Source organism: Hemitrygon akajei, chromosome 4 (genome assembly GCF_048418815.1).
Source record: "Hemitrygon akajei chromosome 4, sHemAka1.3, whole genome shotgun sequence".
Taxonomy (NCBI): Eukaryota; Metazoa; Chordata; class Chondrichthyes; order Myliobatiformes; family Dasyatidae; genus Hemitrygon; species Hemitrygon akajei.
This window is the reverse complement of record NC_133127.1, coordinates 166,377,051-166,404,392: the sequence shown is the minus strand read 5'-3', so window position 1 is coordinate 166,404,392 and position 27,342 is coordinate 166,377,051. Positions and strand designations below refer to the sequence as shown.

The following is a 27,342-nucleotide window of genomic DNA, read 5'->3' as shown; positions in this document are numbered from 1 at the left end:
AGAGCAACAATGGCTGGAGTTTTTGCGAACAGGATGGATACATCTCAAAGAAGTATTGTAAGAGCAGGATGACACCATCATGACTGACAAAGGAAGTCAAAGCCAACATTAAAACAAAAGCAGAGGCATACAATAAATAGAGCAAATATTAAGGGGAAGTTAGAGGATTGGAAAACTTTTAAAAACCAACAAAAGGCAACTAAAAAAGCTATAAGGAGGGAAAAGATGAAATAGGAGTGTAAGCGACCTATAACATCAAAGAGGATACCAAAATTATAGCTAGGATGCCTAAGACTTTTGCACGGTACTGTATTTTCAAATGTGGAGCAAACAGCAAGTTCATAAATCTGATGGGAGCAAAGGATATTGGGAATAGCAGCAGTGGGGCACCATGGGAGGGATGTGCGCAACAGGTGGCAGAGAAGGAGTGCTAGGGATGGGGGGAGGTGGTCCTGTTGTAGACACACACAGCAACACAGCACTGACACGCCAGGCAAAATCATTTGCTTCCTAACAATTGGTTTATCAGTCATTACAGAACGTCCTTCTGGCGTTTCCCACTCTCTCTCCTCTCCCTGCATGCAGAGAATGCAAGTGATGTACTAAACGAGTACTTTGCTTCAGTATTTACCAATGAAAAAGCTATGGAGGACCAGGAGATCAATGCTGAGTGTATAAATACATTAGGGCGGTTAGAGGTCAAGGAGGAGGAAGTGTTGGACCCCCTAACAGGTATTAAGATGGATAAGTCCCCAGGGCCTGATCGGATTTATCCCAGGTTATTGAATAAGCCAAGAGATTTGCTTTTAGCTGCTTCAGCACAACACTGTGAGCCAAATGGCCTATTCCTATGCAGTATTCTTCTAGGTTTTCCCAACCATAATTTCCCGCTCCCTTTCCCACTTTCAGTCCACAATAACCATAAGACCATAAGATATAAGAGCAGAAGTAGGCCATTCAGCCCATCGAGTCTGCTCTACCATTCAATCATGGGCTGATCCAATTCTGCCAGTCATCCCCACTCCCCTGCCTTCTCCCCATACCCTTTGATGCCCTGGTTAATCAAGAAACTATCTATCTCTTCCATCAATACAACCAATGACTTGGCCTCCACAGCCACTCATGACAAATTCCAGATTACCAACCTCTGACTAAAGTAATTTCTCCACATTTCTGTTCTAAATGGATGTCCTTCAATCCTAAAGTTGTGCCCTCTGCCCTACCATGGGAAATAACTTTGCCATATCTAACCTGTGCAGGCCTTTTAACATTTGGAATGTTTCTATGAGATTACCCCTCGTTCTCACAAACTCCAGGGAACACAGCCCACGAGCTGCCAGACGTTCCTCATACGGTAACCCTTTCATTCCTGGAATCATTCTCGTGAATCTTCTCTGAACCCTCTCCAATGTCAGTGTATCCTTTCTAAAATAAGGAGCCCAAAACTGCACACAATACTCCAAGTGTGGTCTCTTGAGAGCCTTATACAGCCTCAACATTACATCCCTGCTCTTGTATTCTATACCTCTAGAAATGAATGTCAACATTCACCACTGACTCAACCTGCAGGTTATCTTTTAGGCTATCTTGAACAAGGACTCCCAAGTCCCTTTGCATCTCTGCATTTTGAATTCTCTCCCCATCTAAATAATACACTGCCCATTTATTTCTTCCACCAAAGTGCATGACCATACACTTTCCAACATTGTATTTCATTTGACACTTCATTGCCCATTCCCCTAAACTATCTAAGTCTCTCTGCAGGCACCCTGTTTCCTCAACACTACCTGCTCCTCCACCTATCTTTGTATTTTAGCCACAAATCCATTAATCCCATAGTCTAAATCATTGACATGCATCATAAAAAGCAGTGGTCAAAACAGCCCTGTGGAACTCCATTGGTAATCAGCAGCCAGCCAGAACAGGATCCCTTTACCCCCACTCTGTTTTCTGCTGATCAACCTATGCTCCACCGATGCTAGTAACTTCCTGTAATTCCATGGCCTCTCATCTTGCTAGGCAGCCTCATGTGTGGAACCTTGTCAAAGGCCTTCTAAAAGTCCAAGTACACCCACATCTACTGCATCTCCTTTGTCTACCCTGCTTGTTATTTCCTCAAAAAATTGCACTAGGTTTGTCAGCAGGATCTTCCTTTCAGGAAACCATGCTGACTTTAGCCTATCTTGTCATGTGCCTCCAGGTACTCCGTAATCTCATCCCTAACAATCGATTCCAACAAATTCCCCACCACTGATGTCAGGCTAACAGGTCTATAGTTTTCTTTCTGCTGCCTCCCACCCTCCTTAAATAGCGGAGTAACATCTGTAATTTTCCAGTCATTCGGTACAACGCCAGAATCTATCAATTCTTGAAATATCATTGTTATTGCCTCCACAGTCTCTCCAGCTATGTCCTTTAGAACCCTAGGGTGCATTCCATCAGGTCCAGGAGATTTATCCACCCTCAGACCATTAAGCTTCCTGAGCACCTTCTCAGTCTTAATTTTTACTTCCCTGACACTCTTAAACATCCGGTATACTACAGCTGTCTTCCACTGTGAAGACTGATGTTAAATACGCATTCAGTTCCTCTGACATCTCTGCATCCATCATTACAGTATCTCCAGCATCATTTTCTATTGGTCCCATATCTACCCTTGACTCTTTTACCCTTTATATGCTTAAAAAACTTCTAGTATTTTCTTTGAATTAGTCACCAGCTTCCTTTCATAATTCATCTTTTCCTTCCTAATGATCATCTTCATTTCCTTCTGCAAGTTTATAAAAGCTTCCCAATCCTCTATCTTCCCACTAGCTTTGGCTTCCTTGTATGCCCTCCCTTTTGCTTTTAATTTGGCTCTGACTTCACTTGTCAGCTACAATAGTGTCCTTCTTCCATTTGAAAATGTCTTCTTATTTAGAATATATCTGTCCTGCACTACACCATTTTTCGCAGAAACTCCAGCCTTTGTTGCTCTGTTTCAACTTTGGCCAGTTCCCCTCTTAAGCTATTGTAATTTCCTTTATTCCACTGAAATAGCAACACATTGGAATTTAGTTTCTCCTCAAATTTCAAAGTGAACGCAATCATATTGTGATCACTGTTCCCTAAGGGTTCCTTAACCTTAAGCTCTCTTATCTCCTCCAGATCATTGCACAACACCCAATCCAACACAGCTAATCTCCTCGTGGGCTCAACAACAAGCTGTTCTTAAAAATGGACAAGGAAGAGCCAGTGGATGTAGTGTACCTGGACTTCCAGAAAGCTTTTGATAAAGTCCCACATAGGAGATTAGTGGGCAAAATTAGGGCACATGGTATTGGGGACAGAGTACTGACATGGATTGAAAATTGGCTGGCTGACAGAAAACAAAGAGTAGCGATTAACTGGTCCCTTTCGGAATGGCAGGCTGTGACCAGTAGGTTACCGCAAGGTTTGGTGCTGGGACCGCAGTTGTTTACAATATACATAAATGATTTAGATGAAGGGATTAAAAGTAACATTAGCAAATTTGCCGATGACACAAAGCTGGGTAGCAGTGTGAAATGTCAGGAGGATGTTATGAGAATGCAGGGTGACTTGGACAGGTTGGGTGAGTGGGCAAATGTATGGCAGCTGCAGTTTAATGTGGATAAATGTGAGGTTATCCACATTGGTGGCAAGAACAGGAAGGCAGATTACTATCTAAATGGAGTCAAGTTAGGAAAAGGGGAAGTACAAGGAGATCTAGGTGTTCTTGTACATCAGTCAATGAAAGCAAGCATGCAGGTACAGCAGGCAGTGAAGAAAGCTAATGGCATGCTGGCCTTTATAACAAGAGGAATTGAGTATAGGAGTAAAGAGGTCCTTCTGCAGCTGTACAGGGCCCTGGTGAGACCCCACCTGGAGTATTGTGTGCAGTTTTGGTCTCCAAATTTGAGGAAGGACATTCTTGTATTAAGGGAGTGCAGCGTAGGTTCACAAGGTTAATTCCCGGAATGGCAGAACTGTCATATGTTGAAAGATTGGAGCGACTGGGCTTGTATACACTGGAATTTAGAAGAATGAGAGGGGATCTGATTGAAACATATAAGATTATTAATGGGCAAACACGAGGAAATCTGCAGATGCTGGAAATTCAAACAACAACACACAGAAAATGCTGGTGGAACACAGCAGAAGCACTTCTCCCTATAGATGCTGCCTGGCCTGCTGTGTTCCACCAGCATTTTGTGTGTGAGATTATTAAGGGATTCGACACGCATGAGGCAGGAAGCATGTTCCCGCTGATGGGTGAGTCCAGAACTAGAGGCCACAGTTTAAGAATAAGGGGTAGGCCATTTAGAACAGAGATGCGGAAAAAAAATTTCACCCAGAGAGTGGTGGATATGTGGAATGCTCTGCCCCAGAAGGCAGTGGAGGCCAAGTCTCTGGATGCATTTAAGAGAGAGTTAGATAGAGCTCTTATAGATAGCGGGGTCCAGGGATATGGGGAGAGAGCAGGAACGGGGTACTGAGAGTGTATGATCAGCCATGATCACAGTGAATGGCAGTGCTGGCTAGAATGGCCGAATGGCCTACTCCTGCACCTACTGTCTATTGTCTATTCTAAAAAAGCTATCCCACAGACTTTCTACAAATTCTCTCTCTTGAGAGAGACCCATTTCAGAATCAGGTTTGTCATCACTCACATATATAATGTCATTTGTTTTATTTTTGGAACAGCAGTATAGTACAATGCAAAAAATTACTACAGTACTATGCAAAAGTCTTAAGCAACTTAGCTATACATGACTAAGACTTTTGCACAGTACTATACAAAGAGTGAAAGAGGTGAAAGAGGCAGACTGCTGGAAAATTATGCTGGAGTGGTAGTAAATAGTTTGAACAATAGTAAATAGTAGTAAATATATACCGTAGATGTCGGATTATAAGCCACTACTTTTTTCCCACATTTTGAACAGCTTTGAACACTGCGGCCTTTACTACGATGCGGCTAATGCATGATTTTTTTTCATGCCGCCAAAAACATTTTGCCTCGTAACAGTAGACCAATAAAATTGATGAGTAGTTCACAGAGGTCCAATGAAATTGTACGATAAATCAAGCGCACTTTCACAATTAAATTATTGTAAATCAGTCATTTGTACTCACCCTCATCAACATGGAAAACACTCGAAGAAAAGCATTGTGCTGCCTTTATGGCAGTTATTTAGTTTATAATATTTTCGCTTAGTAATTCATTTGTTAGTATTTTCTAGTTGAATAAAGTATCTATCTATCTATTTGTTTTCTGTACATCCCGGGATACTGTGACATCACATCTGGTTTTGCCGCGTCTTGTGGGAAATACCGGTTTGCGATAAACGGGAAGGTGGGGGGGGGGGAGCACATTACCCGAGCGAAAACGCTGCTTTTAAGTTAAAGGCGATCAATAACTTTTCCTGGTAGGCTGCAGTATATATATTTTTTACCAGTCGTTAGGAGATATTGGAATGTTGTTCAGTAAAAAAGTATACGCAACGTAATTTGTGTGTTACCGATACGTATGTATATTTAAAAGTAGCCGCGTTACAGGCACGGTTCGAAAAAAAGCATTTGCAATATGTATTTGTTTATGTTACCATATGGATTTAATTAAAAGTTAAAAAAATCCTCACGTGTAATATCTTTCTGTGTAAATATCTCATATTACAACGTGGGACACCTGCGGCCGAAAATCTGGTGCGGCCTAAAATCCGGTGCGGCTTGTACAAGTACAAAATTGATTTTCTTTCTAAAATTAGAGCCAGCGGCTTTTAATCAGGTGCGCTCTGTAGTGCGAAATCTACGGTAGTTTGCATCCATCTTCACTATGGAATACTCTAGCAGTATGCAGGAAGTTTGAGAGTGCCAGGGGGCAGATGTGAGTGCAGTTGCTATTACAAAGGAGAAGGTGCTCAGGAAGCTGAAAGGTCTGAAAGTTGATAAGTTACCTGTACTAAATTGACTACACCCAAAAATTCTGGAAGAGGTAGCTGAAAAGATTGTGGAGGCATTAGTAATGATCTTTCAGGAATAAATAGATTATGGCATGGTTCCAGAGGACTGGAAAATTCTATTTGTCACTCTACTCTTTAAGAAGAAAAGAAGGCAGAAGAAAGGAAATTATAGGTCAGTTAGCCTAATCTCAGTAGTTGAGATGATGTTGGAGTCAATTGCTAAGGATGAGGTTTTGGGGTACTTGGAAGCACATGATAAAACAGGCCAAAATCAGCATGGTTTCTTGAAGGGAAAATCTTAACTGAGAAATCTGTTAGAATTCTTTGAAGAAATAAGAAGCAGGATAGACAAAGGAGAATCAGTAAATGTTGTTTACTTGGATTTTCAGAATACCATTGACAATAGAGGATTAGAAGATTAGCAGGAGGCAAAGAATTTGGATGACGTAAATAATGGCTTTGTGGCCAAGTTTGCCGATGATTCAAAGATAGGTGGAGGGGCAGATATGTTGAAGAAGCATAGACAGATTAAGAAAATGGGCAAAGAAGTTACAGATTGGATACCACGTCAGGAATGGTCATGCAGTTCTGGTAGAAGGAATAAAAGCATAGACTATTTTCTAAATAGAGAGAAAATTCAAAAACATGATGTGCAAAGGGATCTGGGGTCCTTGTGAAGGATTCGCCAAAGGTTAACTTTCAGGTTGAGTAGATGGTGAGGAATGCAAATGCAATGTTAGAATTAATTTTGAGTGGACTGGAATATAATAGCAAGGATGTAATTCTGAGACTTTATAAAGCCTCACTTGGAGTATTGTGAGAAGTTTTTGGCCCTTTATTTATGAAAGGATGTGCTGACATTGAAGAGGGTTCAGAGGAGGTGCACAAATTGATTCCAGGAATTAAAGGCTTATTGTATTAAGAGTCATTGTGGGCCTGTACTCGCTGGAATTTAGACGGATGGGGGGGGGGGGGTGGGATTTCATTGAAACTATCAAATATTGGAAAGCCTAAATACAGTAGATGTGAAGATGTTTCCTATAGTGGAGGAGACTAGGACCATAGGGTACAGACTCAGAATAGAGGGACGTCCATTTAGAATGGGAATGAGAAATTTCTTCAGGCAGAGGGTGATAAATCTGTGGAATTCATTGCACAAGCAGCTGTGGAGGCCAGGTTATTGAGAGTGTTTAAGATGGAGGTTGATAGGTTCGTGATTTGTCATGACGTGAAAGATTATGGAGAAAAGGCAGGAGAATGGGATTGAAAGGGAAATGAATCAGCAAATGGCAAAATGAATCAATCGGCTGAATGGTGTAATTATGCTCCTATGTCTTAAAGTGTTATGGGATGCCCTGTCATTTTATTTCTATACTGACATAAGGGACCAGATACACTTCTTATTTTTTAAAGTCAGTTTTACACTAACCACCATTTATTTGAATGGGATCACCCTCAAAATAAAAAGGTAACTGCTAGAAAGTGGCTTATTTATTTTTCTTCATTTTACTTTTACCTTTTAAATTGTTAATATTGCAATAACTTTGTTTTTATTTTTATTCTTCTTTAATTAAAACAATTTGAATTGTTTTTCAATATCTGTAACTACTAAAAATCATCAGGATGCATTGTCTGAAGCCCAGTGTCTGCAACATGTGACAGTTGTGGAATCCTGACCTCCAGTCAATGTGTCACATGGAACTGGAAACACTATTGTGCTGTTGGAAAAGTGTGAAGGGGGCAGACCAAGTCAAATATTATAAACGTGATTGTACAGATAACAGACTAAAATAAACTATGTCATCAACAGGATTCTGCACAATATAATTTCTTGTTTCTCCATATGAAGCAATAAACAATAGCCTTATCACAGTTTGTACCTAGTGATACAAACTAGGATCACTTTTTGAGCAAATTTCCAAATAGGCATTCAAGTCTTATAGCATTAAATTTCTATCAGAATTATACAAACATGGAATAAGTATATTAAACCACCAGAGGTAAGATTTCTAGTCATCAAATTGTCAAATACTTTTCATAAGAAACAGAACAAGAAACAGAAGCAGTCATCCTTTCCTATTAGGAAAGTCATCGAAAATAATCACTTTTTTAAAGTAACGACAGAAATAATGAAAATAATCGAGAGATCAGGCAACAACTGTGGAGAGAGAATCAGAATTAATGCCTTATCCAAATGACCTTTTTAGAACTGGGAAGAGTAAGTTTTACATTACAGAGAAAGTAGAGGTGGTGCACTGGGAGCAAAAAGATACAACGGGAGAGACTGTATGGTAAATGGAATGATGGCAGCTGAATGGGGGATAAGGGATATAAATATTCATTATCATACTTGTATATCTGGAGGAGGTGTGATAAAGGGAGTGAAAATGAGAGATACAAAACTGGAATGGCTGATTATTTTGGAAATTTGGAATGGTGATTTATTTCTACTCCTCCCAATTTACTACATTGCATCTGGTGCTCTACATGTGGTGTTCTCTACATTGGAAAAACTTAACATTAGATTAGATGACCAGTGGGTAGGGTTTCATGTTCTGCCAACAATGATAATCTCAAACTTCCAGTTCTCTATCTCCTCAATTCTCTGTACCACTGCATCTTTAACCACTCTATGTCAAACATCGTACAATATTGCAACAAAGTTCAACAGAAGATTGTCAAACAACACGATTTCCCACAAGGCATATCATAATCTACAAGATTCAACATCAGATTTGATAATCAGATAATCAGCCATTTTAATCTTGAATCTCACATTACTAACATTAGCTTTTTCTAACATTTATTAACTGTGGTGAACTACAGGGGGACACGCCCCCCCCCCCCCCCCCGCTGACTGCTCCTGTGGCTCCTCCCACGGACCCCGGTATAAAGGCGATTGGAGCCTGAGCCCCGGCCTCAGTCTCCAAGATGTAGTGTGGTGGTCAATTGCTGCTTGTTCTTTCTTCCAGCCAATAAAAGCCTGTATCTCGCCTCTCGTCTCCGAGAGTTATTGATGGTGCATCACTAACATTACTCACTTTACTAACATTAACTCCTTCCTCTTCTGACAAATTGAGATTTCATTGGTCTCTTCTACTATTCACCAATGTACACTATCTCCAGACATATCTAGCATCATTCACTGCCCAGCTAAATCATTCAAACACTCCTGGTCTTCATATCACACCATCCTTCTTGTTCCGACTGCAGTTTTCTCAGTTCCAATGAAAGGGTTAACTCTTTCTGTTCACAGATATTGTCTCACCCACTGAATATTTCCAATAATTTTTCATGTTTTCTTCAGATTTCCAGCATTTTGCTTTTGCCATGCTTTTTTTTAAAAGCTTGTTGAAAATAAAGTAAATTTACATTTAATAAAAACATATGAATACAGAGGCCTTTTGGTGAATGGAAACACCTTGCATGAAGTAAATAATTTGAGAAAGCGCAAGTAGTGCTTACATCTCTGGAAAAAGATATACTGAGGATTCTCCCATTTGCCTGTGGAATAGGTTGATTGAGTAAACTGTTAAAATTTAGTTCAGCAAATGTATAGATTATGAATACCCCACAAGACCACACCAGCATGGAATACTGTTCCTTTAGCTCTCACAGAGATGGCAGCACACTTGCCCAAAGATGCACAGAAATTTTAAAATTATGACCATATGTGTTTCTTAAGTGCAAACGAGAAAAATATGATCATGGAACATAGAACTTTGAACAGTACAGCGCAATACAGGCCTTTTGGCCCACTATGTTGTGCTGAACTTTTAACCTACTTCAAGTTCAATTTAACCATTCCCGCTCACGTTTTGTTTTGTTTGTTGTTCCTCTCCACACCTTTTGGCACATCAGGTGGCAACTTTGCCATTGTTTAGCATTTTTGTTGTTTTTTTATTAGGCAAAGTTGCTAGCTCAACACTCAACCCAACACAGATGCAAAGCATGTAAAAAGCCGGCCAAATCTGAACACGGAACCACTCACCTTAAAGTCTGGTGCAGATACCACTACACCACCAGCCAGCTAATTCAAAACTACATAGCCCTCCAATTTTCTTTCATCCATATGAAAATCTACGAACCTTTTCAATGTTTCCAATGTATCTGACTCTACTACCAGCCATGACGGTGCATTCCTGGTAAATCTTCTCTGCACCCTCTCTAAAGCCTCTATCCTTCCAATAATGAGATGACCAGAAGTTAACACAATGTTCCAAGTTTGGTCTAACCAAAGTTTAATAAAGCTGCAACATTACTCACAGCTCTTAAACTACCACCTTGTGTTTAAAAACAGCTTACCCACGGCATTATCCGACACTTTCCTAAAACCACCTTTAAATTATGCCATCTCATATTAGCCATTGCTACCCTGAAAAAAAGCACTGACTGTCCTTTATCATCTTGTATTTCTCTATAAAATCACCAATTATCCTCCCCTAACTTGCTCAACCATTACACAGAAGACAAGATCTCTAATTCAGGCAGCATCCTGGTAAATCTTCTCTGCACCCTCTCTAAAGCCTCTATCCTTTCAATAATGAGATGACCAGAAGTTAACACAATGTTCCAAGTTTGGTCTAACCAAAGTTTAATAAAGCTGCAACATTACTCACAGCTCTTAAACTCAGTCTCGCGACTAATGAAAACGACACCATACAGCTTCTTATCCACCCTATCAACTTGCACAGTAACTCTGAGGGATCTGTGGATGTGAATCTTTATGTTCCTCTACATTGCTAAGGACCCAGCCATTAACCTTATACTCTGCCTTTGAGTTTGACCTTCCAAAGTGAATCACATCACAGTTTTCCAAATTGAACGCCATCTACCATTTCTCAACCCAATTCTGCATCCTATCAATGTTCTGTTGTAGCCTACAACAACCTTGTACACCATTCACAAAACCACCAACCTAGAGTCATCTGCAAACTTACTAAGCCACCCTTCACTTTCTTATCTAAGGCATTTATAAAAATCTCAAAGAGCAGAGATCCCAGAACAGATCCCTGCAGAATATCACCAGTCACAAACCAGGCAGAATACAGCCAATCTACTACCAATCTCTGCCTTCTACGTGAAAGATAATTCTGAATTCACGCAGCCAAGATTTGATGAATGGACATGCCTCATGACTTTCTGAATGAGCCTACCATGGGAAACCTTATCGAATGCCTTATTAAAATGCATATACACCACATCCATGACTCTACCTTCATCAATTTGTTTTTGTCAATTTCTCAAAGAATTAAGTCAGGCTTGTGAGGCACAACTTGCCCCTCACAAAGCCATGCTGATTATTCTAATCAGACATTGCTTTTCCAAATACATGTAAATCCAGTCTGTAAGAATCCTCTCCAATACTTTTCCCACCACTGACAAAACACTCATTGGTCCATAATTCCCAAGACCATCCTCATTACTTTTCTTAAACAAAGGAATAACATTTGAAATGCTCTGATCTTCTAGGTACTACTCCTGTGCCCAGTAAGGGTGCAAAGACCATTGCCAAAGGTGCAACAATCTCTTCCCTCACTTCCTGGAGTAACCTGCGGTATAAGCCGTCAACCTCTTTCTTAACATCAACATGTTCCAACATTTTAGCCTATTCTACCTTGACCTTTAATGTGTCAAGGCCCCTCTCAATGGAAGCAAAGTATTCATTAAGGACCTCACTTACCTCCTCCAACTCCATGCATGCTTCCTCTTTTATCCCTGATTAGTCCTACCCTTGCTCGAGTTATCTTCTTGTTCTTCATGTACGTGTAGAACCAGTATCTTTCTTATGTCCCCTTCTAGCTCCCATAATTCCCTACATAAGCTCCCTCCTTGCTACCTTATAACTCTCAAGAGCAATGTCTGATCCTTGCTTCCTAAGCCTTAAATATGATTGGTGTTATCATGTCATAGTATCTTTCCTGGCATCAGCAAGTAAATACTATTTTAAAGAAGGCACAGGAGCCCCTCTACTTTCTCAGACATTTGCGCAGATAGTTCAAAGTACACTTATTATCAAAGTATGTGTAAATTATACAACCTTGACAACTGTCTGCTTACTGACAGCAGACCTGAAAGAACCTAATTTTAAAAAAACTGAAGACCAACACCCAAAGCGCAGAGAAAGCGAAAAAACACAAATCATACAAACACTAGAAGCAAGCAACAACATTCCAAACCAAATTGACTCCATAGCTCTGAATCCCCTGAGCATCTGGAGTAGGCCAATGTTTCAGTCTGATATGACATATTATCTAAAACTTTGACAAACTTCTATAGTTGTTGTCAAAGACCAGTTGCATCACAGCCTGGTATGGAAGCACCAATGCCCAGGAACAGGAAACCCTCAAAAAAGGTGAATACAGCCTAGGAAAAGCCCTCCCCACCAGTGAGCTCAACTACAAAAAGCATTGCCACAACAAAGCAGCACCCATCAAGGACCCTTACCATCCAGGCCATTCTCTCTTCCTGCTGCTGCAATCAGGATGGAGGTACAGGACTCTTAGGTCCCACGCCACCAGGTTCAGGAAAATTTACTACCCTTTAACCATCAGGCTCCTGAATCAGCATGGATAGCATCACTCACCTTAACACTGAACTGATCACTAAACAAACTATGGGCTCACTTTCAAGGATTCTACAACTGCTTTCAGTATAATTCGTTCACTTAATTTTTATTATTTTTTTGTATTTGCACAATTTGTCTTCTTTTGTACACTGGTTGCTTGTCAGTCGCTGTCTGTAGTTTTTCATTGGTTCTACTGTATTTCTTTGCTCTACTGTGAATGCCTAAGAAAAGGAATCTCAAGAGTAGGTGATATGTACGTACTTTGCTAATAAATTAACTTTCAGCTTTGAACTTGAACTTTCAATTAATTAGATGTTCCACTTCTCTTCTCAACCATGGTTTCTTTGTCCTGCAATCCTTTTCCTGCCTCAATGGAACAATGCTATCCAGAATCTCTCGCAAGTGCTCCTTAAATACATTTTAGTGATCACATTACATTCCCAAGTTTCTGCCTAATAGCTAACAAATAAACTATTTAATTAACAACCCCAATTAATTTCTTTCCCATACCTTCTGCACCTATCCCTGTCCAACGTTATGCTAAATATCAGGGTGTTTTGGTTGCTGTTTCTGAAATGCTCGCTCACTGAGCCAACTACACCTGACCAAATTCATTGCCTTGTGCCAGATGCAGTATGGCCTCTCATCTAGTCTCCCTATCCACATATCATGTCAGGAATCCTTCCTGGACAGAACAAATTCTGCCATATCTAAACCTTTTGCACTAAGGAATTTGAAAACAGCTATGACAACAACCTTATTATTTTTGCACCCTTTCAAAATTTGCCTCCCAATCCAATCCTCAGTGTCTCTGTTGCTACCTGGGGTCTATAGAATACTCCTAATAGAGTGATTGCCTCCTTCTTGTTTCTGTGTTCCACCTATACTGATACAATAAGATAAGATAAAACTTTATTTATCTGGAAGGAAATTATTGTTGCAAGGTTTCTCAATCATAAATATATACTTTAAAATACAAAATGTAAGCACTAAAGTATTAAAAAATACAAAATGTGTATTAAATAGTAGTAGTGCAAAATACAGATGTGCAATGAAACCATATACTTAAGGAGGAGTTGTAGTTTTATAGCAACAGGGACAAAGGATCTCCTGTGGTGTTCAGAGGTGCACCTCGGTGGAATCAGTCTGTTACTAAAGATTCTCCTCTGTTTGTCCAGATTGTCCATAAAGCTCTGTAGCTTTTGCAGTATCCCCCTCTCAGACACAACCACCAGGGAATCCAGTTCCATGCCCAGAACAGAATCAGCCTTCCTCATGAGCTTATTGATCTTCTTGGCATCAGCTACGCTCACCCTGCTGCCTCAGCAGGCTGCAGCGTAAAACAGAAAACTGCCACCACTGAGTTGTTGAACATCTGCAATTTAGTACTAAAGACACTGAATGACCGGAGCCTACTCAGGAAGTACAGCTGACTCTGTCCCTTCTTGTACAGAGCCTCTATTTTTAGTCCTGTCCAGTTTATTGTCCAGGTGAGGTCCCAGGCATTTGTAGTCCCTGACAACTTCCACATCCATTCCCTTCATGAAGATGGGAATCCAGGGTGTTTTCACCTTCCTGAAGTCCACCACCAACTCCTTAGTGACGTTGAGCTGCAGATGATTCAGCCCACACCATTCAACAAAGCTGTCCACCACTCTTCTGTACTCAGCCTCGTAAGCCCGACTGATACAGCCCACAACTGCCAAAACATCCGAAAATTTCTGCAGGTGGCAGGACTCTGAGTTGTATCTGAAGACCGAAGTGTAGACAGTGAAGAGGAAGGGAAAGAACAGTCCCAAGGTGCCCCTGTGCTGCTGACCACAGTATCTGATTCACAACTCTGCAATCTCACATACTGTGGCTGTCTGGACAGGTAGTCTGTCATCCAGGACATTAATGGAGCATCAACCTGCATCTCAATGAGCTTACTCCCTAGTAAAACAGGTCATATGATGTTAAAACCACTGGAGAAATCAAAGTACCTGAGTTTCACAGGCTCATCCAGATCAGTGTAAGTCCACTGAAGGAGAAAGATAATGGCATCCTCAACTCCAATATGCGGTTGGTAAGCAAAACTGTAGGGGGTCCAGTGATGGACTGACGATGGTCCAGAGGTGTGTCAGGACCAACAGAAATCCCACCACAATGTCTCGCCTTTCTGTAGCTATGATACTATTTCTGATTAACAAAGTCACTCTTCCACCTCTTTTACTTCTCTCCCTTACACTTTTGAAATATCTAAGAACACCCAGCAGCCATTCTGCTCTTCCGATAGCCAAGTCTCTGTATTGGCCACAACATCGTACCTCCAAGTACCGATCCAATCACCCTTGTTCTTGATACTTCTTGTATTAAAGTAAACATTTTTCAACTCATCAAACACACTTCTTGTGTGCCCCATCTACTGCCTATCCTCTGTCAGTCTTTATATATTGTATCTACCTTTACACCAAGTAATTCATCAACTGTTCACATCCTCCTGATAATCTATTTTAAACTCTCTCAACAGCTCTACAGATATGCTCAGAAGGACACAGATTCCTCTCAAATTCAGGTGTACCCCTACCCTTTTGTTTCAAGACATACCTTCCCCAGAAGAGATCTCAATGATCCACAACTCTAAAACCCTGCCCCCTGCACCATTTCTTCAACCACACATTCATCTGTCATATTATCCTCTTCTTCTCTTCACTGGTGTATGGAACAGGCAGTAATCCAGATATTACTACCCTTCATATCCTGATATTTAGTTTCCTATCCAGCTCTTCAGGACTTCATCCTTTTTCCTAGGTATGCCATGAGTACCAATATGTACCAACAATTTTAGCTGCTCTCCTTCCCTCTTAAGAATACTGAGATATATTTCTCTTGCTTCAGATTTTGCTCACGCATTTTTTAAATTCTGTTGTCCCTTTCAGGCTCAAGGAAAATGTCAATGGAAAGAGAGGTATGCCACTTTGACCACAATATCTTGACATTTGTGCAACCAATGCTCCAGTCCAGTGTTCCAGGGACCAGATACTGGACTTGTATACCAGTATACACACCTTGCAAAGGTAGGTTTTCTTCACGTCATTAGTAAGCCTTCAGAAGATATATGACTTTGCAGTATTTTCATTGAACTTTGAACCAACTTTTTACTTCTGGCTTCTTAAATTAAAATAATTAAAACTTATAATTTTTCTTCAACAGAAGAGTGTTTTGGAAGCTGATCCTCTAAGAAAGTCAAAAATTTTCTTGTTGAAATACATTGACAGAGTAAAAAAAAGTATAACTTAAGTACTTACTACACTAACTAATCACTCTAGAATTGATATCAATATAAAGCATTAACAGCAACTCTAAAATCAAACATGCGCTTATAAGTTAAGAGCTTATTAAAGCATACAGTCCATGAAAGCATCATTTAATGTTAACATAGAACACAAATTTACCTGAAAACTGCCCTACAAACCAGTATTAAAGCATTGTCTCATTGTCTAGAAATAAAATCTCACTCTAGGTTCCTGAATGCATTTATACCAGGGTCATCTGCTTACATATACAACAGATCTACCTAATGAAGCTTCAAAATAGCCATACCAATTGTTGATGACAAAATGGCAATGAGGCTAGCAGTGCTTGTGGTTATTTCGCATCAGGGAGGGAAATACTCTAGTTAGGAAAGAACAACTTGAATGTAATAGTATCTGAGACCTGAATGGCCATGACAACAAATAATGCATCTCCTTAACCTATCATATTGAAGGATAAGAGCAATATAAATTAGAGTGCCGAAACACATATATAAAGAAAAATTATTCATTAATGAGAGAAAAAGAAATAAAAGATAAAAAAGCTTAAAGAAGATTCCAATTTGGCATTTTTGTTAACATCAATAACAATTGATAACTTAAAACCTGAGCAATGCAGCACTGATACAAGAAGTCCATGCTGACCAAAGTGACCACCAGCTTGTCCTAATTTCCTGCATTCATCACATTACCCTCAGACTACCATTCTTCCATGTACCTATTCAAGTTTTTCTTAAGTGAGACATCTGTACCTGCCTCAACCACTGCTTCTGGCAGTTCGTTCCACTTACTCAACACCTCTACATTAAAAGGTTCCCTTTCAGGCCCCTTTGAAATCTTTCCCATCTCCTTCAATCTATGCCCCCCAGTTTTGGTCTTCCATACACTAGGGAAAAGACTGTCCATCCATCCTACCTCTCCCTCCCCTAATTTTAAGTATTTTTATGAAGTCTCCTCTCATTTTCAACATTCCAAGGAATAAAGACTTGGCATGGAGAATCTCCCCATATAACTCAGGCCCTCTATTCCTAGTAACATCTTTGTAAATATTTTCTGCACTTTTTCCAGTTTAACCACATCTTTCTTAGATCAGGGTGACCAAAACCATACACAGTATTCCAAGTGCACGATCAGCAGTAACAACAAAATGTTCTAACTCCTAAACTCAGTGCCCTGACTAATAAAAGCCAGCGTGCTAAATATTATTTTCACTATCCTTCCTACCTCTGCAACACTTTCAATAAATTATGCATCCCTCAATTCCATTACTCTCCATAGTGCCCCACCATTCACTGTATAATTCGTCCACCAGTTCTACTTTCCATATTGGATCACCTCACACTTGCAGTATCTGCATTGAAATCCAATGTCATTCCTCAGCCCACTTCTCTAACTGATCAAGAACCCCAGTAATAACCTTCACTATCAACAACCTTCAAGGATGGGACTGTTAATTTTCATTAATAGAGAAATTGTTTGTAATTGCATTGTTAACAAACTTTGTATTTGAAAATTTCAATCTTTATGGCAAATTTAGTTTGTATCAATCTCACACTCATAGTAATTTCATGACATTGATATATGATGGGGAAAATGGTGAGATGTGGTTTCACAAAATTAATCTCATTACAAGCAACTTTTGAGTACTAGCATTTCAAAACACCTGCTCCTTAACACAAGATAACATGCCATTTACATTTAAAATAAAACACTGTTGACAACAAAATCTAAACCATACATTTCTTGATGTAATGTCTGAGAGCATGAAATCTAAACCTTGAACATACCACATCAGATATTTGTGACTGTCAACCTGATATGCACAAACAGCTCCAGTGGCCACATTCTAAATGTGCTAAATATCTAGTTAATGCAAAAATACATGTGCATAAAGGTAGAGCACTGGATGTGGTGCATGTGGATTTAGGTAAGGCATTAAGGTGTTAGGGTTCACCTTGGCAGGCATATCTAGAAAGTCATGATGCATAGCATTCATGGAAACTTGGCTGTGTGGATTTAGAACTGGCTTGCCCAGAGAAAGCAAATGATGGTAGTAAATGGACCACATTCTGCCAGGAAGCCAGTGACCAGTGGTGTCCTGCAGAGATCTATTCTGGGACCCCAATTCATTGTGATTTTTATAAATGACTTAAATAAAGAAATGGAAGGGTGCATTAATAAGTTCGCAAATTACATGAGGTTGGTGGTGGTGTGAATAGTCGTAGAATGGGGTCATAGCTTTTAACAGGACATTGACAGAATGCAGAGTTGGACTGAAAAGTGAAAGATGGGGTTCAGTCTTGAAAAGTATGAGGTGATACACTTTGAAAGATGGAATTTGAAGGCTGAATGAGGTTAATAGCAGGATTCTTAGTAGTGTGGAAAAACAGTGATTTTGGGGTCCAAGTTCATAGATCCATCAAAATTGCCGTGCATGTTGATAAGAGGTCTATGGCGGGGGGAGGAGATAGAATACAAGGTTTGTGAGTTATTTTGCTGCCCTATTAAATTCTGCTTAGTCTACAATTCGAGTACTGTGTTCAGTTTTGGTTGCCTCATTATAGGAAGGATATGAAAGCTTTAAGTAGGTGCAAAGGAGATTTATCAGGGTGCTGCCTGGATTAGATAATATGCTTCATCAGGAGATGTTGAGTGAGCTAAGGCTTTTTTCTTCAGTGCAAAGGAAGATGAGAGTCAACTTGATAAACATGTAAGATTATGAGAGGCATTGATATAGTGGAGAGCCATTGCCTTTATCACAGGACACAATGGCCGATACCAAAGGACATCCATTTAAGGTGTGTGAAGGAAAGTTTTGGGAAGTAAGTGTTATTGCTTTTACAGAGAAAGTGGTATGTGCCTGAAATGCACTGCCAAGGATGGTGGTAGGGCCTGAAACAATAGGAACACTTAAGAGGCTCTTAGATAGGCACAGAGACGTAAGAAAATTGGAAGGTTATGAACTGTGTGCCCCAGCTGGCTGGTGGCGTAGTGGACTTCAGAGCGAAGGCTCCTGAGTTCAAATCCAGCTGGCCCCCTTGCACGCCTTCCATCCATGCTGGGTTGAGCACCGAGCTAGCAACTCAGCCTCGTAAAAATAAGAACGCCTGCTAAAAAAACGCCATCATGACAGTGTCCCCGTGACTCCACTCTGACTTAAGGGCTTTCTTTTTCTTCTATGAGCTGTGTGGGGAGGGAAGGGGATAGATTGATCTTGGAATAGATTTATATAGGTTGGCACAACATCATGTACCAACGGGCTCATTCTGTGTTGTATCGTTGTATGTATTTTGTTCTATCTGCTATTTTCTCACCAAAAATAACAAGAGCTACATTTCTTGGGTAAGTGATTTCAAACATTTATTGACAATTCTTCTGACATATTTCCATTTTCCCCATTCTGAAAATTGCTAATCCCAATCTTGATTTCCTTTTATCCCTTTTGTAGAACACCATTTTCCTCCACAATGTTCTACCAATATTTCCAATTTTAAACTTTAAGTTATAATCTTGCTATTTATGCATAATCTCTAAGTGGGCATTACTTCATCAAATTCATCTTACATTAAATATCATCAACTGTAGATCCATTCACAACTCCAACAAATCAGTAAAAAGCTACATGACAGGCTTCTCTCACTAGGTTACTTACTGCATTTCACAAAACCCCTTTCTTAGCTGAACATGCAACATAATAGTTAACATTCAAAACAACCTATCCTCAATCGGGTAAGAAAAAAGTTTACAACCGAATTCTCTTAAGATAAATTATAACAGTTAGTAGTCCAACAAACTTTGCTTATATATCTAGTTTTTGCATGAAGTGATGGCGTACTGAAGGTTCAAAAGCAGTCAAATATTGGATATTTTTAACAATTTTGTTATTTTTTTCCTTCATCCTTATTTACCACCCAGAAACAGAGAAGAATAAATAGCTTAAACCAATAGATAACAAAGGACCAGAAAGAACCACCACCTTGATGAATGTATATTCAAACCAATGCAAGATTAATTGGAGATGAGCAAAAATGATACAAGGATATATATCGTTTTCCTATGGGATTACAAAATATATTTTAAGTCGTCCATACCCCAACACATACTAGCTATAAAAATAAGCAGCAGAAAGAACAAGTTTACTCTTAATCCAGCACTGGCATGGACACAGTTACTGTTATTTTTCAATGCTCAAGATGCAATGATAGAAACTATAAAATTAGATTGAGCTACACTGCACATTATCACCATTATTTCTAATGAACTGTTGCAACTATTCCATGTATTACAATATACCTCACAGGTCTCATTTTAAAATCTAATCTATACATTTTTGCAATGTCAGCATAATCCTGACCAGTGATTTCTTACTTCCATTTGTATATCTGATGTTACATCTATATAGCCTATGCTGCTCCAGTTAAATTCAACACAAAATCAACAATGATGCCTCAATTTTCAATGTTCCAAAGCAGAGTGAGGGAATATAAAAACCAGACTGGTCTTCGATTCCAGATCACTACAAAGATATCTCACTAAAAATTGCATGCACGCACAGGTGAAGAAAGGACTCCCTTGGCAATGATGCCCCACAGTCGAATAGCCCACCGATACTCACCTTGTAGGCTTACACATGAAGAACAGACCCTTGGGTGAGGTACCGGAGGGCTGCTGGTGCCTGTGGAACCATACCCCAGCATGAGTCACCACCTTCAGGAGAGGAGAGAAGGGGAGAAAATTGGGAAAAAAAATTCTTTAGCTTTACTCCATGTCAACACTGGAAGAGTAAAGTCTCACCATGTGACAACTATGCACAAATAACAGGTAGTGCAAAAGCACAGATAGTGTCACCTCACGTTAGATGTCCTGAGCTTTTAGGTAAAATCCTGCCACTCGCTCAAGCCTACTTGCCACTGTAATAAGACTTTTCATCTTAAAATGATGATGGTAAAATACCTGTCTTCTATAGACAGTAGCAAAATGGTTTATGGTCAAGTGACAGATCTCCACTCCAGCAGATGATGAAGGCTGTGCTGCAGCTTTGTTACGTCAATTCAAAAAATATGCATTCAAATCTACTCTAAAACTGAATGCAAAATAAGTCTAGATAGACAATCACTGAAATTAAATTAAGACATTCCACCAAGCTATCTGCAATGACTTTGGAGGCCATTGTTGAGCGTCTAATAATCTACTATCAATACTTGAACGATGTGGCAAAAAATTAGTAGATCCATTTACCAATACTATTTATGTGCAGATCAAAAATTTACTTTTCATGCGCAAATTTACAGTTTTGCAAAATAATTTTCCATTAGCAAATACTCACTAAAACTGATCTTTGGCTTTCAGATCTAAATAATTAAGAAATTTCATTTTATTGACATACAGTGCAGAAAAGGTCCTTCTGGCCATTTAACCAGCACGGCACAGCTGCCCTCTGATTTTAATCCTAGCCTAACCATGGGACAATCTACAATGACCAATTAACCTACCAACTGATACATCTTTGGACTGTGGGAGGGAACTCGGAGCACCTGGAGAAAACCCACACAGTCACAGGGAGAACAAACAAACTCCTTACAGGCAGCGGCAGGAATTGAACCCAAATCGCTGATACAGTAAAGCATTGTGCTAGCCACTACACTACCATGCCATCCCAGATCCTGCCAGAACAAAAAGGATGGCCTGCGTGAATATTGTTGAGAAGTGTATTCAGATCTAAATAGTTAAGAAATGCTTCTAAGCTTACCAGAACAAAAAGTATAGCCTGCAGGAGTATTCTTGGGAAAGTTTATTCAAATAATGGTTCTCATTAACAGGACAGGTTAGTTCAAACATTGCACTACAGAGTGAAAAAAATGGTATGTCACCAATTTTAAAAGGGAATGTTACAATAAGAGGGAAATAAAAATGCACAAAAAAAACACACCATGACAGTTGTCACAGTAAAAGCATCAACATATTAAAATGCAGCAACACAGTGGGTTGCGGCAGGTGTAAATTGAGGAGAAGGAAGCTCAATGTTTAGGGATGACACTTTCATCAAGTAACAACAGCCAACCACTAATCAAATATCCTATGGACATAGCACAGTCAGAGCTTCATGGAAACAGTTAGGAAAAGCAATGCCAATTTACTTTAGTCTTCACTTACTTCAGTGGAATTTTATTCTAAACTCCACTGAGATCTTGAGACTCTGTATCAGATAATAATACCAGGTGGTATTGTACAAATATTAGAAACTGGGTATAGTGTTATATAAATATTACCTCACATGCTTGAAGTCCTACAGTTTATCCCCAGATATCTCAAAGAAGCAGTATTTCTATTTGGAGCAAATCCATTGGTTCAGTTAAGGTACAGGGGGCAACAAAGAAAATAGTTGAATTTACGCAAAGGTTCTCAAGAACCCAAATGATCAGCAGAAAAAAAAAATACAGCTTGAAATTCAGCAATGGGTAAAAACAGTTAAATTCATACAGAATGCTCAACAAGAGATAACTTACAATGCATTTCTTTTCTCTTTAAATAAAATGTTGCCTGCCCTCTCATCCCAAAAACATGAATTACCTGAACATAATTTACATTTAATGTTCTTATGCCAACTACCAGAAAATCACATGCAGGATCTTTGCGCCTCCACTTCCATATATTAATAAAGTTTCCACCAGCTTCAGATGAGCTTGCTTCTCTAATCTCAATGCCTACTCAAAACTTCCAACAATACACAGAATGAAGAGCGATCAGTTAGGCCTGATCCTTTATAAACTGTTTGCGCCATTGTGTCATTTACACTCTCCCAATAATAAATAACTAATAATAATATTTGAAATCTTTCTAGAATTCAACTAATTGACCAGAAATATTTTCAAGATCACATCACATATTATATTGTTGCCAACTCAAAACTAATCTACCATTATCTAAAACCAGTTATCAAAAGCTAACTTCATTCATCCCCAGGTTGTCAGACAATTTGTTAATTCAAGGATCAAACTACCAATTTGGCTTCAACAGCCCAGATAAATTCCCAAGCTCCTTTTTTATTGCAAGTAATACCATTCTCACTGTACTTATTTAACCTAATATCAATACTTCAAGTGATAATAAATCAATGCTGCAACAATCACCTATGCAGAGCCAAATGGAAACTGATAGCCATTGACACATTATTCAAAGCTGACCATGATCAGTTTTCTCATCTGTCTTCCTGAACAACAAGTTGTATTTTGTATGGTGCATTTAACATAAACAAGCTTCTCAAGGTGCTTTGTAGGAACACAGACGAACAACACATGACATCAAGCTGCCTAAGGAGATACAAGAACAGGTGATCAACAGAGTTCAAAGAGAGTTTTTAAGAATCAGCTTAGAAGAAAGAAAGGGGGATGTTTAAAAACCAGAAATCGGGCCATGGCAGATGAAGCTATGGTCGTTCACAATGGAATGATTAAAATGGAAGACATTTCGGAAGCCACAGTTGAAGAAATACATACTTTGGAGGATTGGAGGATGTTACAGAGATGGTATGATATTCAAAACAAGTTAAAACTGAGGTGCTGTCAGGAAGACATCCAATACAGGTCAAAGGGCAAGGTGTGAAACGAATCACACTGGGATAAAGTAATAGAGTTTTAGAAGTTGCAAAGAGGGAAAATGACCAAAAGAGCACTCAAATCACCAAGGCTAGGAGGTGACCAAAGCATGAATGAAGTTTCAATTAACGAAATAATCTAGAATTACGGAAATAATAGGAAATAAGCCATAGTTGGCATTTCTACTGCATTTTATATACCTTAGTTCAGCACAACATTGTGATTCTTATGTTCTATGTAAATTACTTTCCAGCTGGTAAGGATACCTGGAATCCCCTTCTCATCTTTAATTGTGAAACGGAGCGAGGGGAACAGAGTTGATTCCTGGCTTACTTATCCATATTTCAGAGTATCACAGTAGCAAATTAAGCCCCCATATTAACACGTTTTGAGGAATGTATCACGTGTCAACCAGATCTTTGAATATAATTTGCTAGAATACCAGTTAAAACAATTGCTGAAGCAATTAAAGTGACATTGAGCAAATTCAAATGCCTCAAACTGCCAACATTAAAATACAATAAGTAAAGCAAAACTTGTCTATTAACCATAACCTTTATAAAGAAGATTGATGTATTTCTTACCTTGGCCTTTGGAAGATATACCACTGCAATCAGATGGATTAATTACCCAGTAGTAATATTTGAGAGTATGCATTAGCTGCAGTACAGTGCCTACTCTACGGATAGTACTGTAGATAGTAGCCGTACCAATGAATTCAGCAGACAAATAAGTATATAGTGAAAGCTGTACCTGCAAGATAAATGTAAAAGTATCAATTGCTCAATCTGTTAAAAAGCATGCAATGAATACTTATTTATCTACTACGTTAACTCATGAATGCTGTAATACTAACAAATTTTATCATCAATGAGAATGATGCAACTGCAATTATAGGTCATTTAATTTTTTTGGTTGGGTAAAATTAAATACACTGGATAACAAAATTTTTCAGAAGTGTTTCATTCTCAGATTTTTTTTGTTTATGATAGACTGCTTGAAGCTGAACAGAAATATAATATCAGACTACTTGTATCACATAGGAATTTGGAGAAACAAGAAATTAGCTTTTACTGAATATGTGTTTATTGCACAACAGTGCTGACACTTAATTTAACTGAGCTAAAAATGTTTTGTTGATGATTTTCATTTGTACTCAATGTCTGAGGCTTCTCACTTGAATGTCCAACAATAATCAGGCGACACTGATGGATTCCAGTTGCCCTGATACCATTTCTCCATGAGGCAATGTCCTGGTGAAACCTTTCACCGTGTTCGTCACTGACAGCAGCAAGATTTGCAGGGAAGAAGATGCTTTAGTGACATGTTGCACTTTATGATTTTGTATGCTTGAAGCATGTTTTCAACCAGCTGCACATAGTTTGGTGCTCTGTAGCTACTAAGAAATTTTTCAAAAACATCCTTGAATGCCCTCCATGCAATTTTCTCTGGTCCCACTAGAAGTTCTTTGAATTGCCTGCCATTGATGACCTGTTTGATTTGTAGACCAACAAAAATGCCTTCCTTAATCTTGGTGTCAGTTATTCTGATGATTTAGGAATTGAAATATCAACTATAAGTGATATCAAAAAAATGGGGTATGACAGAGAAATTTCATAGCAATTTTTACACTCAGCAGCCTAAAGTACTCAGGAAGCAGAATCATTGTTGTCCAGTGCTTTTAATTAATGCTATCCTATAAATACAATGGTACATTATTGAGATAGAATATCTGAACATGTAATATTTGAAACGTTCAAAAATAGTTTCAAGATAGACAGATAAAAAGAAAAAGAACATTGAAACTTACATAAGAACAGAAATAGTAAAAAATATTTAGATCTGTCAGCAGTGGAGCAAATAAAATCAAACAAAAATGTTTTGGACATAAATCCTTCAGTGGCAAACTATTCATCCACTGATTTGAATAGGAAATCCCAACATAGAGCTGAGGATGAAAGATGCAAGATATTTTATTTTCTTATTTAATATCATTTCAATTGCTTCTATTTATTAGCTTTGTACACATTAATTAAACTCAGCTCTCTTAGTTCCAATAAACTTCTCCACTCTACTCTCATGTAAAATTTTTCAGTCCTGCCAATCTTGCAAATCTTCTCTAGATCCTCTTCAGTGCAGTGATAGCTGTAATTAAACTGTATTCAAACCATCACTACAATTCTATTTAAACATCTTTGTGCTAATGTTCTGTGCTGTAGGTAATAAAGGAAAGCACAGGCAAAGCTCTCCCTACCACTGAGTACATTTACATGGAGCGTTGCCACATGAAAGCAATGTCCATTATCAAGGATGCCCACCATCCAGGCCACAACACAACCATCCGCAAGTCCAGAGCTTTTGGCGATCAGCGTGTCCTGGGTTCAATGACAAGGACTGAGGCATGAGAGCTGAATCATAAGTTAGGAAGTCGAGGCACATCAGCAGAAACCAAGTCTGCGAATCTCTGAGTCCTCTGGGAAGGTCAAAGCTGTATTGCCTGTCAGCCAAGTCAGAGTCTGCTGGAGATAGAAGGCCTGTCCTGAGTCAAACAGCTACGTATGTGCATTGGTGAGAGGGGGAATTGAGGCTTACTTTGCTATTGTTTTGGTGCTGTTGTTGTATTCTGTGCTGTTCTGCAAAACTTTGTGAGTAAGATATGTTGGTGCCAGAATGTATGACAACACTTGCGTGCTGCCTCAGCATACCCTTAATTGTCTTGGTTGTTGATAGGAATGACACATTTCACTGTATGTTTCAATGTACACCTGATAAATTTGAATCTTGAATTGAGCAGAAGGTACAGGAGGCTTAGGTCCCATACCACCTGGCTCAGGGACAGTTATTACCCTAAAATCATCAGGCTCCAGAACCAATGTGGATAACTTCACTCATTTCAAATCGGAACTGATTCCATAACTTCTAGACTCACTTTCAACTCATGTTCTCAGGATTATTTTTTATTTGCACAATTTGTCTTTGCACATTGGCTTGTCAGACTTTATGTACATTTTTACATAAATTCAATTGTATTTCTTGATTTTCTTGTAAATGGCTCCAAGAAAATTAATCTCAAAGTAGTATATGGTGACATATACAGACTTCGATAGTAAAATTATTTTGACTTCCTTTACCACTCACTAACCTGTCCTACTAACATGAAGGATCTATGAATGTGAAATTCAGGATCCTTTCGTTCCTCCACACTGCGTAATACTATTTACTATGCATTCTCTTGCTTTCCTGCACCATCCAAATTGTAGTACTTCATCTTTCTCTAGATCAAAGTCCATTATTTTTCTGCTCAAATAACAAAACTAGCTCTATAGTCATACAGACAAAAGTTATGTTGCACACTATAAACCACAGGCCAATATTTTAATATCATTTGTAAAGTTCTTTATTTTGGATGTACATATAAGCCTAAAACATTAATATATATTAAGACAAGCAATGAACGAAGTACTGAGCCCTGTGGAATGCCACTTGTAACTCTCATTATGCTTTGTTTCTGGCAACCAAACAAATTTTAGTTCAATTATGTCACTCACCTTTGGATCCAGTAGGTGGCTACTTTCCTAACCAGCATGTCATGTGGGGTTTTGTCAAAAACTTTGCGAAAATCTACAATAAATCTTTCAAATGTACTGCCCTTGTTTGGTCTGCTTGTTACCTCCCGAGAAAGTTTGATCAAGTCACTCAGTCTTCACTATCCTTCAACAACACCATTTCAACAGTCACAAATTAATCTACATTTCCTGCATAAAAGTTTACAAATCCTTCATAACTGATTCCAATAATACCTCCATTGAAAATTACTTGACCTGCCATTACTTGTTTTATGAGTTCCTTGCTTTTCAAAGTAATGCTGCAATGTTAACAGTACTCTGGGATCAATCTCACTCTTCTCTATGGGAATATATTTCAGT

General features: G+C 39.0%; 1 protein-coding gene and 1 long non-coding RNA gene across 3 annotated transcripts in view; one reads left to right on the top strand and one right to left on the bottom strand.

Annotated features, from left to right (window-relative positions):
• nbeaa (neurobeachin a) overlaps positions 1-27,342 on the bottom strand; it is a 772,475-nt gene that overhangs the window by 565,742 nt on the left and 179,391 nt on the right. For both annotated transcript variants that reach the window (XM_073043888.1, XM_073043887.1), the window contains exon 13: positions 24,001-24,169. In XM_073043888.1, coding sequence (XP_072899989.1) covers positions 24,001-24,169 — 169 coding nt within the window. The remainder of the gene's footprint in view (positions 1-24,000; positions 24,170-27,342) is intronic.
• The window catches only part of LOC140726904 (uncharacterized), a 284,399-nt gene that overhangs the window by 170,324 nt on the left and 86,733 nt on the right, over positions 1-27,342 (top strand). Inside the window, exon 2 of the long non-coding RNA XR_012098751.1 lies at positions 15,447-15,584. This is a non-coding gene — a long non-coding RNA (uncharacterized lncRNA). The remainder of the gene's footprint in view (positions 1-15,446; positions 15,585-27,342) is intronic.